This window comes from Prionailurus bengalensis, chromosome D2, assembly GCF_016509475.1.
Source record: "Prionailurus bengalensis isolate Pbe53 chromosome D2, Fcat_Pben_1.1_paternal_pri, whole genome shotgun sequence".
In the NCBI taxonomy this organism is placed as follows: Eukaryota; Metazoa; Chordata; class Mammalia; order Carnivora; family Felidae; genus Prionailurus; species Prionailurus bengalensis.
Window position 1 is genome coordinate 86,878,259 of NC_057351.1, and position 16,439 is coordinate 86,894,697.

The following is a 16,439-nucleotide window of genomic DNA, read 5'->3' on the forward strand; positions in this document are numbered from 1 at the left end:
ACACACGTGGTCAGCAGGCGGGACAGCCCTCACTGACCTCCGCATGCCCTCTGAAGCTGGGTCTGCGCCCAGGTGAACAGAGGGGGCCAGCCGCGGGTGGTGACTTACCAAGACCACACACGCCCTGGCGACGGGGCGCCTGTGGGGTGGGCTCAGGCCGAGACTTTGGCTCCGGCCCAGAGGTTTCTGTGGTTTTCCTCGGCCATCTGAACCTACCGTTCTGTCCTTTCCCCTCCCCTGCTGGGGCTTTCTGGGGAACGGTCAGTGTCCCCTTGGAGGGGAGGAAGGAGGAAAGAGAGGTCTGTGTGTCTGTCCTGCCGGGCTTCAGGGACGTCATTGTCCTCTGGGCCCCCTCCTCTGCTGGCCCTTGTGTTCCTGGTTTCCACGGCTCCCCGGGGTCTGTCTTCCCTGGGGATCTCGCCCTCCCTTTCCGGAGGACGCCTGCCCCGCCGTGGCCCCACGTGGCACACCTGTTTCTTCGCTTCTGTCTTATTGATGATGCCGATGAGCCTCTGTACGACAGTCTTGGCTTTCCTCCTGTTGGCCGCGGAGGACAGGAGCGGGAGCCAGGTGTTCCAGTACTGCCTCACAGCCAGCATCACCAGGGCGCTGCTCCCCGCAATGCCCCCGAACCTGAAAGGGAATCCCTGGGCTGGAGCGGCGTAAACACCAACGATGCAGGAGCGACATGGGAAGCTTCTCGATTTACCGGGGGGCGGGCACGGCTGGGCGCCACAGAGCACCCCGGACGCGGGCGCTCCCTCCCCCCGACGGCCACGTGGCCTGTGGCGACCCACTCGTGCCCGAGGGCCTCTCGAACACGGGGCGGAGTGGATGTGACCGCAAGGGGCGAGATGGCCCCGGCCACGGGGTCACAAAGGAGGGCCAGCCCTCGTGGCAGTCCCCACCGAGCCCCGCACCCTTCACCCCGCGGCACTGCGGTCCGTCTACCTCCCACAGGCGGCACGCACGCCAAGCCCACAGCCCACGCGGTCACACTGGCCACTCAGCCCGGCGTGGCGCACCTGGCGCTCTCCATGAAGGACCTCGCGGCCACCAGGCGCAGCTGCTTTCTGCCCTTCAGGTTCTCCAGGATGCTCCTGCCCTGGATGCAGGCTGTGGTGCTCAGCATCTCGGCCACCAGTTGAGTCTCCACCCTGGGGACAGAGAAGTACAAGGGCAGGAGGGCTCTTCGGGGAGACGGTGCTGTGCAGAGAGGCCAACGAGCCCCGGGGGCATCCAGAGTAGCCTCGTGCGAGCCCCCCACCCGCAGCTAACTGGCTGAGCGCACTCAACCCACAGAACCACGAACCGGCGTGTTAAATGACGAATCTGTGAAGGGAGCAGCCAAAGGTGGGCACCGCGAGCCCCTCCTAGCAGGGCCGGGCCCCGCCGGGAGCAACGGGGCTCTGCTCCCTGCGCCCCCGTGTGCTGGTCTCAGAGGGCCTCTGCCCTGTGCCGGGAGCTCAGTCCGGTACGGTTTCGACTCAAAGCCGTGTCAAGGATGCCAGACCCTCTCCCGAAACGTTTAGTACCCCGGGCTCGCCATGGCTTGTGCATAGGTACCACCACACACACGGAGACATCGCCCCCGGGAGGGGGATCCCGTGCTGGAGGGGACCAGATCCCCAACACCCGGCTCGGGGGGCCCTGGATTTATTCCCAGAGAAATACACACAGTTCCTGGGCAGCCTCCCTCCACGGGCCACCTGAGTCTTTATTTTCGAAGAGCGTGGCCTCTGGCTGGGTCTCAGACGCTTCCTGTATTCCGTGGGATAAACCCTGCTCTTTAACTGGAGTGACGGCTCGCTTCCGCTTGGTACATACACGGTGTGGTTGGGGCGGAATCTTCCATTTGCTTTCGTTTGTCCCGTGTGTTGTTGCTTTCCCCCCTGATTTGGGCTAAGTGAATGACCTTTCAGTATTCCATTTTGTCTCCCCTGTTGGATTTTTAGTTATACTGCTGTTTACTATTGTTTCAGTACTCGCTCAAGAGATTACAACGTACATCCTTAACTAACAGTGTAGCTTGGGTTAGTGTATCATTTCACAGGCGGTGGGAAACCTCTGAACAGTATTCTGTGACGTGCCTCATTCCTGTCACTTGTGTTCTCACGGTCACGCACTTTACTTGCATATTTACTAAGAATCCCACCACGCGATGCACTTCGTTTTAATTTTTTTTTTTAACGTTTATTTATTTTTGAGACACAGAGAGACACAGCATGAACAGGGGAGGGGCAGAGAGAGAGGGAGACACAGAATCGGAAGCAGGCTCCAGGCTCTGAGCCGTCAGCCCAGAGCCCGACGTGGGGCTTGAACTCACGGACCACGAGATCGTGACCTGAGCTGAAGTCGGACGCTCAACCGACTGAGCCACCCAGGCGCCCCTTAACACTTTATTTTTTAATTTTTTTTTCAACGTTTATTTATTTTTGAGACACAGAGAGACACAGCATGAACAGGGGAGGGGCAGAGAGAGAGGGAGACACAGAATCGGAAGCAGGCTCCAGGCTGTGAGCCATCAGCACAGAGCCCGACTCGGGGCTCCAACTCCCGGACCGCGAGATCGTGACCTGGCTGAAGTCGGACGCTTAACCGACTGCGCCACCCAGGCGCCCCGAGGCACTTCCGTTTTAAAAAGGCAAAACCTTTTAAAGAACTTAAGAACTGAGGGGGAGAGTCATTTGCGCTCCCCACGCATTCACCACCTCGGTGTTCTCCCGTTTTCTTCAACCGCGTTCCCGCCTATCCTCTTCCTCGAGCCTGAAGAATTTCCTCCGGCACCTCTTCGAGGAATGGATTACCTGCCTTACCTGTAGCTTAGCTTACGCCCTGATTTTGCCTTCATTTTTTGCAGGCTCTTCTTACAGGAATCCTAGATTGGCAGGTTTCTTTCCTTTCTTAGCCCTCAAAACGTTAGGCAGCCCACGTTGTTTCTGCTGAGAAGTCTGCAGTCCCACCCTTGCTGTCCTACACACAACGCACCCGTTTGCCTTCCGACTTCTCTCCGATGATTTCTTGCCTTTGGCCGGCAGCAATGGGACTACGGTGAAAATAGCTGTGGTTTTCGTTGTGTTTGTCCCGCTCGGAGTCATTGAAAATCTTGGATCTCTGGCTTGACGTTTTTAACTCGATTCGGAAAAAAATTAAACTCTTCTATCTTCAAATATACGTATCTCTGCCTCCCCCTCTTGCCTCTGTCCCGAGACCCCTGTTTCCCTTGGGTTAGGCCACTTGATTCTGCCCCACGTGTCGTTGAAGTTCTGTTCATTTCGCTTTTCTGTCTTTTCTCCCTGTGCTTTGCTTTCAATACTCCGTTGAGCTGCATTCACAGTTACTTACCACTTCTTCAGCATTCAGATGTTAAGCTCTCCCAGTGAAACATTTCCAGATGTTGTACTTTTTAGTTCTGGAATTTCCACTTAGTTATTACAGTTTCCATTTCTTCGTTGAAATTCCCCACCTGTACACTCATCTTTCCACTAAAAATGCTTTCTTGTATTTATAACAGCTGTTTTAAGTTTTAAATTTGTTGTCTTCTGATTTCAAACTTTGTGTCACATCTGCCTCTGTTAACTGTTTCTATCCTATTGACTGTATTTTCTCCTGGTATGGGAGAACACTTTCTTGTTTTTCCATACGTCTGGTAGTTTTTTTTATTTTATGCTGGACACTGCAAGGGCTGTATTGTTGAGTGTGGATGCTGCTGCCTTCCTTTAATGGGATGTTGGGGTTCATTCTGACGGGCAGTTAATTTACTGGTGCCTCAGTTTATCCTATGGAGATTTGAATGAGGCTTTTGTGGGGTAAGTCTAGAGTGGCCCTTACAGCCCTACTCCTAAGGCATACGGTCTTTTTGAACGCCTGGCAAGTTGACTCTTGTCAAACACCTCAACACGGATGGCTTCCAGCATCTCTGTGCAGCTGAGAAATCGCACCTCAGTGCCCGGGAACATACATGCTCTGTCCAGTAATCTCTTTTCTCACATCATATCTGACAAATGCCGGCTGTCTCAGTAGCCGCAGGCACGGGTCCTTGTTTCGTCCCAGTATGTCTTCTGTCTGGGCTGTGCTTCCCAACGCTGACGTTTGAACACCCCTCCAACCCCACCCCACAGAAAGCAAGGGTGAACGTGCAGCCACGTTTGATGTTCCCTTTTACAGAAATCTCTTCGTTGGATCATCTGTTGCCCAATGCTTGGCAATAATTGGTTCATGTATTTTGCCAAGCTTTACCGTTTTTTCTCACAGCACAAGAGTATAGTAACTGTTACTGCGTAATGGCCAGAAATGGTAGGAAAAGGGACTTTTACATATAAATAAACATGTTCTATAAATGACTTATTTTATTATATATTATATACTTATTTGTTTATAGATAAATAATACAATATACAATAAATATAATCTTAAATATCTTACATATTTATATGTAAGATATAAATATTATACACATATATAAATTATTAATAATTTACATAAATATATTGTATATATTATATAAATTTCTATAAAGACCCAACATTGATGATTATATTAAATGAAAATGCTGAACAAAGTAGAGATGTCCCAAACAACCTTAGACTATCTAGAATTAGACTATCTAATCTATTTTGTGTCTGTTTTAAGGATCTGCATGAAATTTCTTATTAATGGACATTCCTTTATACTGATAGTGTGAATGTGAAAATTATTCTGGTAATTAAACACTCAGCGATGAAAATACTGATTAGAAACTCTACTATTTTTCAGCAAGAACTAAACATTTACTATTACTGTGCATCGCTATTATAAAATTACTTTGTGACCAATTCCACACTAGAGTTTCTACCTATAAATTGCAAAGTGGAGAGATTAGCATAAACATTTGAAATACGTGTCATTTTCTTTAAACAGTGAATCATCTGCAGCGAGTGCCACGTGGCTGAAGGTGACCACGTATCCTGCCTGACCAGGCACAGGGTGCAACGTTCTGAGTGGCCAGCAAGATCACTATCAAGTGGGCATCTCTTCCAGAACCAGGGGCCGTGTCTCTCCAGCTGCCAAACACCCAGGAGCATGCCTGGACACAGCTAGCAAGCCAGGAGGCTGGAGGAACGGTCAGAACCACAGTCAGACCCCGGTACGAGGGGCAATCCCGCTGAGTGCAGTGACTCTGGCTGCCGCTAGAGGGCAGTGATGCTATATAAATGAGCTTTCAAAAGTCGAAGCGGAAAATACATTTTTATGGTACCTCCACTTTCCCTATCACTATTTGCATAAATTTCTATTTCTATCTTGTTTTATTGTATTACATAAGATTTTTCATTCTAAAATGAAACTAAATTTAAGAATCACTGGAGAAGAATGGCAAGGCCACACTTCCTACAGCCTACACCCTGCCGCCCTGACCGAATCCTCCCGGCCCGCCCGCCACCAGCAGCGAAGCGACTTTCAACCCAACAACAGAACGACTATGCAGCAGCGTTCAGGTGCTGACTCTTTCTAGAAGAATATCTTTGCAGTTTCTCTTTTCAAAATAACGTGTCAATTTTTATCAAAACGGTACCTGCACACGGGGAGGCATCGCTACTTCTACTCAGCTCGCAGCGCTGTTCCCTGCAGGGAATGACTTCTAAACGCTTAGTCCTCTCCTCTAGTAGGCATATGCTTGCCTCTAAAACTTGGCATCTAACTTGACTTCCCAACGTTATCAGCTGCACACATCGCCTGTGGAATTCTCACGACGATAGATGAAGTTTAAATTACTCAGACCTGGGGCTGCTGGGTGGCTCAAGTCGGTTGAGCATCACTCCTGATTTCAGCTCAGGCTGTCATCTCGCGGTCGTGAGATCGAGCCCCTTGTCGGGTTCTGCCCTGACAGCACAGAGCCTGCTTGGGATTCTCTCTCTCCCTCTCTCTGTGCCACTCGCGCTGTCTCTCTCTCTCTCTCTCAAAATAAATAGATATTTTAAAACAAGGTTTCAGATTCTCTCTCCCTCTGCCCCTCTCCCTCTTGTGCATGCTCTCTCTTTAAAATTAAAAATTTAAACTACTCAGACCCTCCTTTTGCCCTCTTCTCAACTTATTAATATAGATGATTACAGGATTAATTTAATCCCCCTATTTATTATCTTTATTCTTTAAAACATTATACCAGCTCAGATCTCGTGGACCCTCAGCAAGTGACACCTGACCGCCCACCTTCTCAGGCGAGGCTGCTGTCACAGCTGTTCTCCTCTCTTCTGGACTCTCCCCTCCCCTGCAGAAGCGTTTGGCTTTTGAATTGCCAAAACTGGTAACGCTTGTGTGAAGTAGCCACAACTGTTAAGCCCAAAACTAAAGTATCAGTGAACACCATGATAATGCAAATGTTTTGTGTCTCCTAGAGTTTCCCACTGGCTTTTTCTCCACTGTACGATTTTCATTTAGCACCGTGCCTTTTCTACTCTTCCTGACCTAACCCCGGGTCCTCTGTCTTCCCTGCCCTCGCTCCAGAGCCCCCTCCGTCCTGCTCCAGTTCAGACAGGGAGCCCTCCCAGCAAGCAGCACAGTGTGACAACTTTTCTGGAACGTATTTATTATTCCAAGCATCCCACATCTCTCTCTCTCGTTTGGTTTATTCCTTTGTTTTTCTGGAGCATATCCTTCAAGTGACTTTCCCACAAACAGGCGTGTGGGAAACATATATTCCGGGTCCCTGTCTGCCTAAAAATGGCTTTCCTTCCCCACGTACTTGACTCAAAGTCTGAGTGGGTTAAAACCTAGGCTGCGAATTATTTCCACCTAGAAAGCGCCATTTTTCTTCTGCCTCCCAGTGTTTGGAAAAGGCTGTTGTGTTAATGTTTCCTGTGACTCTGCAGATGGATTTCTTTCTTTTTTTTTAACTTTTAATTTTATTTCAATCCAAGTGGGTGAACATAGAGTGTAATAATGATTTCAGGAGTAGAATTTAATGGTTCATCACTTCCATACGCCACTCAGTGCTAGTCCCAACAAGCGCCTTCCTTGAGGCCCATCACCATTTAGCCCATCCCCCACCCACCTCCCCCCAGCAACCCCAGTTTGTTTTCCATATTCCAGAGTCTCTTATGGTTTGCCTCCCTCTCTGGTTTTTATTTTATTTTTCCTTCCCTTCTCCTATGTTCATCTGCTGTGTTTCTCAAATTGCACATATGAGTGAAATCATGTGGTATTTGTCTTTCTCTGATTGACTTATTTTGCTTAACATAATACACTCTGGTTCCATCCACATTATTGCAAATGGCAAGATTTCGTTCTTTTTGATCGCCAAGTAATTAGTATTCCATAGTGTGTGTGTGTATATATATATATATATATATATATATATATATATACCACATCTTCTTTATCCACTCATCAGTCGATGGACATTTGGGCTCTTCCATAATTTGACTGTTGTCGATGGCGCTGCTATAAACGTGTGCCCCTTTGAATCCGCATGTTTGCACCCTTTGGATAAATACCTAGTAGTGCAGTTGCTGGGTTGTAGTGTAGTTCTGTTTACAGTTTCTTGAGGAACCTCCACACTGTTCTCCAGAGCGGCCTCACCAGTTTGCATTCCCACCATCAGTGCAAGAGGGTTCCCGTTTCTCCACATCCTCGCCAGCATCCAGAGTCTCCTGACTCGTTCATTTTAGCCATTCCGACAGGTATGAGGTGGTATCTCATTGTGGTTTTGATTTGCATTTCCCTGATGAGGAGTGATGTTGAGCGTGTTTTCATGTGTCGGTTGGCCATCGGGATGTCTTCTTTGGAGAAGTGTCTGTTCATGTCTTTTGCCCATTTCTTCACTGGATTATTTGTTTTTGGGGTGTTGAGTTTGGTAAGTTTTTTATAGATTTCGGATACTAACCCTTTATCTGCTATGTCGTTTGCACATATCTTCTCCCATTCCGTCGGTTGCCTTTTAGTTTTGCTGCTTGTTTCCTTCGCTCTGCAGAAGTGTTTTATTTTGACGAGGTCCCAGTGGTTCGTTTTTCCTTTTGTCTCCCTCGCCTCTGGAGACGTGTCTCGTCAGAAGTTGCTGAGGTGCAGGTGGATTCCTTTTAAAGGCAGTTCGGACACTCTTTTCATCTGTGATGACCAGACGTGTCCCTGTGGTGCGTCTGCACGTGAGGGTGACTTCGTTCCCCTGCTGCCCGCTGGTGAGAGCGTCCGTCAGGCGGTGGCGTTGTCTGCCCTGGAGCCTCTCCTGCATCACAATCCGCATTCAAACTTCTTTCTGAAGCACACTCTCTGTTCTTTCCGGGGTTCTGAAGGTTAGTCGTTGGACCTCCTGTGTGGCTCCGGTGTGGCTCCTGGCTTTTCCGTCACATTTTCTGTGTGCGTCCTTTTTCATCTACTTCCTGAGAGATTTCCTCACACTGATACCTTTTTTTTTAATGTTTTATTTTTGAGAGACAGAGAGAGACAGAGCACAAGAGGGGAGGCGCAAAGAGAGAGAGACACACACAGAATCTGAAGCAGGCTCCAGGCTCCGAGCTGTCAGCACAGAGCCCGACGCGGGGCTCAAACTTGTGAACTGTGAGATCATTACCTGAGCTGAAGTCGGACGTTCAACCCACTGAGCGGCCCAGGAGCCCCTCCTCACGCTGCAATCTTCACTCAATTTCTTTTCAAGGGATCTCCAGTCCTTGATTATTCCTTCTTCCACAACACTACACACTTTTTAAATGACGCAACTTCTCAAGTACGTTTGAGGGGTTTTTCTTAATGTTCTCCTCTGGTTGTCGCATAATCTGCGTATCCCGAGGTATTCTCCCTATTTGAGAATGTGGCTGAGATGCTGGTGGGGAGCCGGTAGCAAGCAGGGGAACCCTGGTGCCCGGCCCGGGGTCAGGCGTCCCGGCAGGCGGCCAGGTGCTCTGTGCACGGTGGCCGCACGTCCCGCCTCAGTGCACTGGGCTCCTGCGTGGGTGGAGGCCAGCAGCGGGTGGGCGCCCGGTAGCCACCAAGCTGCATGACCAGGGACCACCCCTCGGTCTCCCCCAGCTGGGGTGGGAAGTCAGAAAGCGTGGGAGACTTCCCTTGTGGAAGCCAAGTACCTCTCAGGACAGACTGTTGAGAGAAAATAACCCGTAGCCTCTGAGAGAGGTCAGTCCACACTGTGCCGGGGGAAGGGCCCCTCGTGATGACCCTCAGTGCTGGCGGTGAGAACGGACAGGCTCCGTCACGGCTGTGCTTCAGCTACTCTTTGTCAGACGGAGCCCTTCTGACGCCCCCACGGCTACCGCCTCAGGTCGGTGGGCACGGGTACCTCGGGCAAGGCTGACGGACACCTGCCCCAAACGTCCAGCTCCTCAGAGGGTTTAGTCCACTGCCCGTTCCTTGACCTGCCGGCTCCACGAGCTTCCGACGGCCCTCACCCTCCGCCGGCCGCCTCTCCTCCCCTCCTGTGGGGAAGCCTCGTCCCGCCCCACCTCATCCCAACAGACATGCACGGCTTCGGTGTTCTTCCAGAAATCTCCGCCTCTGCGTCTACGGACCCCTGGGCCTCGGAGGCGCTGCCCTGAGCTCCAGGGTCGCTCGAGGGCAGCCTTGTCTCGACGGGCCGTGTGGCCCACGGTCCTGGGAACCCACCCCAACCTTCCTCGCAGGGCCACCTTCTCACTGGCGCCCCCACCTGCTACTTCAGGCCGGTGACTGGAGTCCTCAGCCGGACTCTTCAGCCACGCGTCCATCCCCTCCCTGCCCTGTGGCCCTCGGAGGGAGCTTCCTGTGCCCCCGTGTGGTTGGAGCCCCCCAGTTGGCACGAGAGCCACTGGGTCTCCCCTCGACACGCCGCTGCCCCACACCAGGCCTCTGTGCCTGAGCGTCCCGTCTGAGGAGGGCAGGTCCTGGCGGGCACGCACCACCCCACCCGGAGAGAAGGGGTGCGGTGGAAAGTCGGCTGCTGCGGCGTGTGACGTGGTCTTCTGTTCGTGGGGCAGCTGGGACCCACGCACGCCCTCGGAACACAGGCTGCCACAACCGCGTCCGATTCTTGAGGAAGTTACGGCGACCAGCCAGAGACGAGGCTCCCCGTTACCTCTCAGCAATGGACCTTGTTACTTGGGCCCAAGCCCTCCCATGGGAGGGGGCCTCTCCTGCTGCCCTGCGTCCCGGGGGCTCCCGTCGCCGGGTGCTGTGCCCATCTCAGGGACGTGAACCCACAGGGATCGCGGCTGACTCTTCCGGCAGTTTCTGGCGCGCTCCTGCCCACAGAATGGGCGCGTGGCCGCGTCCGAGAGGCTGCATCCGGGGGTCTCTGGGAGCGTGGGCTCGTAGAACCGGACGCCTGGGCCCGGGCCCGGCTCCGCCGCCTGCCGGGGAGGTGGCCTCCGGCCACAGACGTGGCCTGCGCCTGCCTCGGTTTCCTCACCTGCAATATGGGGACGGTGGCACCCACCAGAGAGCTGGTTGAGGTGGTGCCGCGGGGTCCTCGGAGGGAGCCATCCTGCACGCGCCGCCCCACCATGACCCCACGCGCATCTGAGACCCCGGCCACTTGGAGGCCGGCGGTGTTGAGACATCTCAGGTGGCATTCATTTGTCGGCCCCCAAATACACGCTGCGTGTGTCCCACGCAGGCCCCGGAACTGCCGCTGAGATATGGCGGACGCATCCGTGTCCCTGGGGTTCTCAGTCGGGGACAGACCCCCCTCCCCACGCTGCCAATCACGCCGCCACAGCGGGCAGCCCGAGACGCGGACGCGGCCCGAGGTTGGCCTCACGTGGCAATTCGGCACACCTGGGTCTGGCCCGCCCGCCCTGGCTGCTGAGTCACTACCAACGTCTTCTTCATACCCTCGAGTCGGTGATTTCGTGGTTTCCAGGAAATAACCCACAAGACCCTCAAGGAAAACGGTCGTTACCACAGAAAAAACTCACAGTAGAAACAAATTAAAACAGCCTGACACTCACAACGAGGGGAAAGACGCAGAAACACAATTCCCGATCGGAGGTCGGAACGCGAGAGCCGCTGGAAGCTGTGAGGGAAAGCGGGCGTCCAGCGCCGCACGGGGACAGGGGTCCGGGAGCTCGTGCCGCGACATCCGGCAGCCACGGCCTCCGGAGAGCGAGCGGCCCGCAGCGGGCAGGGCGACAGGGGCCGGAGGGTTTTCTTGTCACTGGGACGCGTCCTCCGTGACTTCTGAATTTATGTGGCACGTCTGTGTTGCCCACTCAGAACTACGTTCATCAAAGCTCTGTCTGTTGGGGATGGCAGATGGTGACCCGGGAGCCCCTTTCTGCCTCTGTGCCCGTGACCGTCACGCTCACGGCCAGTGAGCCTCGTGTGGCCTCAGAACCCTTCTGAACCCGGCTCTCTGGAGCCGTGGCTGACAGCGTCGTGCTGGCTGACGAGGAGCTGGCAGGCAGAGGCGCACGGATGCACGGACACGGCTGCCGGGACACGTGCTGGGACGACCCAGGGCTGGCGCTCGGGCCCGGTGACCCCTCCTGGCCTCAGGGGGATCGGTCCACAGCTACTTACCGGCTAAACATCCTCAGGAGCCTAATGCCCATCTGGATGGCCTTCTGCGAGCAGGCCATGGTGACCTCGTGGTCGTGGGCCATGTGGGCAAAGTGGGTCAGTCGTGTCAGGGTCTGCAGCTCCACCAGGGGGTCCGACCAGTTGCACTCGGAAGCCATCTCCACCACCTTCCGGGCAGGGGAGAAGGGGCGTCTCTTAGCGCGGCTGACGTGCCACCCCCGGGGTCCCCGCCCCGAGCCGACTGCAGAGGAAGCGCACGGGTGGCTCCCACGTGGAATGGCTCGGGCACCCTGCGAGGGGCAGGTGAGCGCCGTGGTAAGGACGGGATCCCGCGACAGGGCACCCAGTCTGCCGCCTCAGGCAAGGCCCTCTGACCCCGGCTCTGAGTCTGAGCAGCTGACCCGAACGAGTGGCCTCAGGCTGGGGGCTCTGGGCACTGGTGGCGCCTACCTGGGCCAAGGGGGGCACGGAGAAGTCCATGAGGCCCAGCCCGTTGCAGGAGTACATCTCCAGAGCAACGAGAACTCTGGTCACCGAGTTGACGTCCTCGTTGGGACTCTGGGGGAAGGAAGCATAAGCGCCCGTCAGCCCGGGGGTACCGGGACGCTGGGGCCCGGAGCCCTGGGACACGCGGGCATCGCGGCGACAGCCAGAGCCATTGGTATGTCGGTTTCTCTCCAAGGTCCCTTTCCAGGCAGTGACGAGGCAGCAGGTCTGGTGGCTGGGCTGGCCGGGGGGTTGGGGCAGGGCCCGCCCATGACCTCAGAGCCCACGTCTGTGGGAGCTCTCCTCTCTGGGTCCCTGCTTGTCCCCCTTCAGGCGGGAGACCAGGGAAGACCTCAGCAGGAGGCGTCCGCCCTGCAGGCCCCGGCCCGCTGAGCCCTCCGAGCCCCCGGGAGCTCCCAGACGCTGCCCGCGCCCCAGGCCCCTGGCACCTGCTCGTCCGCGCCCAGCCGCGGCCCGATCTGCTGCTGTAGCAGCTGCCGGGCCTTCACCCAGGTGGCAAGGAGCTGCTGCTGGGTGCTCACGGGCACCACCTCTTCGGGCTCCGTCCCGGTGCTCAGGTTCAGGGCGAACTCGCAAACCTAACACAGATGGGGCCTTGTTCTAGAGCCTGAACTCTGAACAGGGAGCCCGAGCCAAGACCCAAACTAGTAAAAGTAAGTGGACCTGGCTCGTGGTCAGACCGGCGGGGGTTTAAACAGGCACCAGGCCTGCAGCTGGGCGGCCTGGCCCCCACGCGCCCCTGGGGGGCCCCGGGCTGGCCCTGCCACCTGCCCGGCTCCGCCGCCTCCCCTCCCTGACAACACCCGGCTCTCTGTCTTCCTCTTACAGAAATGCATGTTCTCTGCCCCTCCTTGCCCTGCACCCCATTTCCTGGCAGTAGAAAACCCTAGCCAGTGTCACCTCCTAATGGCCACCCGTCACCTGCGCTAGTGGAGTGAGGGTCCCTCCCCTCCGGCCTCGCGCAGCGAGGGCTCTACCTCCACCGCGGTCCTGACTTCAGCGCTGGCTCCTGAGTCCAGTGGTGCGTGAAACAGGTTCGGGCGCACGGGTCTTCTAGATTTTTCCGGCACTTGGGTCGGAATCCAGTTGATAATCAAGCCTCGAGCCAAAGTGTTGCAGAGCGTCCCCAGCAGAGTGAAGTCTCTGGAAAGAGCGTGCCGGCAGGTGAGAACACAGTCGCACGCACAGACTCAAGCAGACGAGTCCGTGACAAAGTGCGTTTGCCGGGCTCCCATCTTGCCGGGACCAACCACAGGCACCCGTGGTCCCGGCGCCAGTTTGCCAAGCTGTTCCAAGGCCTCCTAGGGGAAGCCGGCTGTGACGAGGGCCGCTCCGGTGACGCCTGGCTCCCCCGCCACAGGTGGCCTTCCTGGCGAGAGGGCGCCGCCGTGCCAGGCGGGCTCCTCGGGGCATCGTCGGGGCGGGACAGAGAGGCCCATCTGGCCTCCGTGCCCGCTGCCGGGCGTCCGTCAGGCCTCAGTCGCGGCCCGGGCACTTCTATCGGTTGGTTAACAGATCAAATGGGCCTCGGCCAGAGCGCCCACGTTTCTCACTGGCAACGTTATGGCACCAAAACGTCGAAAACTGCTGCAAACGGTCTCCGCACGTCCAGAACCGGGGACTCAAAGTCTGAGCTCCATCCGCGATGGAAACTCACGGCAGTGCTGGGAGGGGAGAGGCTGGCGTCTGCGGGGCCCCACTGGGGCGCTCGCATCAGAGGGGCGTCCACAGGGCCTGCTCACTGCCCAGCGAGGGGCTCTCTAGCTCGGGCTCCGTGTTCGTTATTAATCGTCCCTGACGAAAACCGGCACGCGGCCTGCTGGTTCCCACCCCGTCTAGCACATGTACTTCGGTATCTGATGAGAAAACCTAAAGCTTATCGTTCAGACTAAAAACCAAACCAGCAAAAAACACACAAGGAGAGTCTTTCAGTGTCACCCTTGTCGGGTGACACTGTGGTCTGTCTTGCTTTTAAATTTCCGATTTTAGCTCACGAAAACAGCAATCTCCCGGGCTCCCATCCGTCTACGTAAGAAAACACAGACGCACGTTTGCAACCTTCCATGAAACCAGATGAGATTCGTACAAAGGAGTCGCTCTTTGCTTCCATTTTTCCCAGCTGATCCGGGTCTCAGCAAACCTTCCTTAGAATCATTCTGTTTGGAACAGAGTGGGGCAGGCCGGCTCCGTGCTGAGACACAGTGAGGGTGGGGGGCTCCTTGCCGGGTGGGCCCGAGGCCTTCCTCCACCACTATGGGCCGCCCTGCGGCTCAGAGAGGGTGAGCATCTGGCTTGGGGTGCACGGCTATTGAACGGAGCCTGGGATGCTTGAGCAGCCCTCCCTGTGCCCCCACAGCCTTCCCCCGTCCCCCTGTCCCCACGTCCCAATCACTGTCAGACACCAGCCAACGGCAGACCCGCCTTTCCTGGAAGGATGGCACTGACGACGGCGGGGAAGGTCCCGGGGCACCACCCCCACCGGCGGACCCGTGTGTGACCCCACAGTCCCCGGGCCTGAATCAAGGTCCCTCGGAGCGGCAGGACGGAGCCTTCCCCGGGGGTCAGGACCGCACGTGGGACGCGCCAGCCACACCTACCCGTTGTGGCCGGTGGCCTTGACGATGCTCAGGAGGTGGTCCAAGGCGTCCACGAGCTCCCTCTGCCTCCCGGCCACGATGAGGTGGCGGTTGTGGTTGAGGACGTAGACCACCGCGTTCTGCACGATCCAGCCTTCCTGGATCTCTCGCCCGATCTCGGCGCACCGCAGCCAGCTGTCCATGGCGCCCTGTGACAGACTCTCGATCCAGGTCCTGCAGAACGCGCCCCGTCAAGCTCTTCCTTCGAAACAAGACCTTTCCCGAACGGGCATTAGGGACCCGAACATGCGGTCTGCCCGTGGCCCGCTGGTCTGCGGAGCCTGCCCCCGGCCTGGACTGCCTGCCGCGACCCACTGCGTCCCCTCGACCCGCCCGCAGGGGCCGGGCCGTGTCCCCACGCTGCGCCTGCCCGCTGCCTCCACGGGAGCCTGTTCGCTAGTGACAGAGGCTCGCCCCTCCAGTTAGCGGCTGGGCAGTTAGACGGTGTGCGGCTCCTGCGACGTGGGGCCGATATTCACGCACTACCACACTCTCTCTTAAAAACACTTAGTTTTAGATCAAAGACAACTGAGACCCTGGTATCACTGTTAACAGAGCATCTCAAATTCACGAGCGTTTCTGTCGTGGCATTTCACGCGCTGTGTCTTCTGGGATGTTCTACGTGAAGCGCTCTGCTCACCCACACTCGTGACCGAGGCCCAGACCACAGCTCGTCCTCTGAGCGCACGGAAAGCCGCTCCCCCTCCACACCCCACTGCTTACACCAACCCATCGTATCCCCTTGTTACTAATAACAAAATACGCTAACTGGAAGGAGCCAAAGTGTGGATTCTACTAAAACACACCAGACAAACCATCCTGCCACGCCGGCCACACATGACACCAGCCACGCCCCTGGTGTGGGCGCAGCCTCCCTGGGCCACCCGGCCCGCTCCGTGGCTGAGCCGTGCTGGCAGCTGCCGGGGACGCCGGGGCCCCTCCGGGCCACCTACCGGTACACGACCCACTGTGTGTTGTCCTCGGGGCACTCGAGCGTGTAGCCGGCGGAGTGCTGGCTCGGGTCCTCCGGGGGGGTGGGGCGGTCATTGAGCTGCACACCCTCTGAGCGCAGCAGGTGGACAGTGGCCTGCGAAGGAAGCGAGGGGCGGCAGAGTCACAGGGCACAGACGCAGAGCCAGGCGGGAACACGCGCCCAGGCACAGGGTGGGCAGACCCCGTGATGCCCCGTGGTCCTCTCAGCCTCAAGGGTCCTCCCTCCACCTCACCCACAAATACCGTGTCCCGGGAAGAGACGGCTCCTTCTACGAGCCCCACACAAGTCACGCCATTCCTCGGACACAGTCACTTCTCAACGTTAGCCAGCGCCCGGCCGCGTCTGCCCCCGGTCACCTCACGAGTGCGCAGAGGCACTGAAGGCTGCCGAGAGCACTGGCACGGCCGGGCAGGTGGCCCTGCCACCACTGGCTGTGCCCCAGTCATCACTGCGTCCCCAGCTCACGGCATCGGCCCGGCATTTGGGAGGCACTTAGCAGACGGTCCCCGAGTAATTCAGAGAGCGCTCTAGCCCGGCTGCCCAGACCCCAGGAGAAACGACCTAACGTGGCTCCAAGGATTTTAGGGTTACGCAGTGCCGTGGAGCGTGGCCCCCGCGGGCGGAGGTGCAGGTGCTGTGGCCCGGTGCTGACCCCTGATGGCACACCTCTCCCCGCTACAACTTGCTCAAAGTGCTTCTGACGTCCACCCCGATGCAACCCCCCAAAACAGCAGGTCACTGCGTAGTCCCCACGTGACTGTGGGCTCCCGAGGCAGAAACTATCTCTAAGGAAAGGGGACAGGTAATCACGGGGCCCTCGCGCA

General features: G+C 56.4%; 1 protein-coding gene across 3 annotated transcripts in view; it reads right to left on the reverse strand.

The window, feature by feature from the left end:
* The window catches only part of CFAP46 (cilia and flagella associated protein 46), a 96,450-nt gene that overhangs the window by 55,400 nt on the left and 24,611 nt on the right, over positions 1-16,439 (reverse strand). For all 3 annotated transcript variants that reach the window (XM_043597948.1, XM_043597950.1, XM_043597947.1), the window contains 8 exons: positions 15,575-15,708; positions 14,583-14,795; positions 12,963-13,128; positions 12,414-12,563; positions 11,929-12,036; positions 11,479-11,645; positions 1,026-1,157; positions 471-633 (listed from right to left, as the gene is read on the reverse strand). In XM_043597948.1, coding sequence (XP_043453883.1) covers positions 471-633; positions 1,026-1,157; positions 11,479-11,645; positions 11,929-12,036; positions 12,414-12,563; positions 12,963-13,128; positions 14,583-14,795; positions 15,575-15,708 — 1,233 coding nt within the window. The remainder of the gene's footprint in view (positions 1-470; positions 634-1,025; positions 1,158-11,478; positions 11,646-11,928; positions 12,037-12,413; positions 12,564-12,962; positions 13,129-14,582; positions 14,796-15,574; positions 15,709-16,439) is intronic.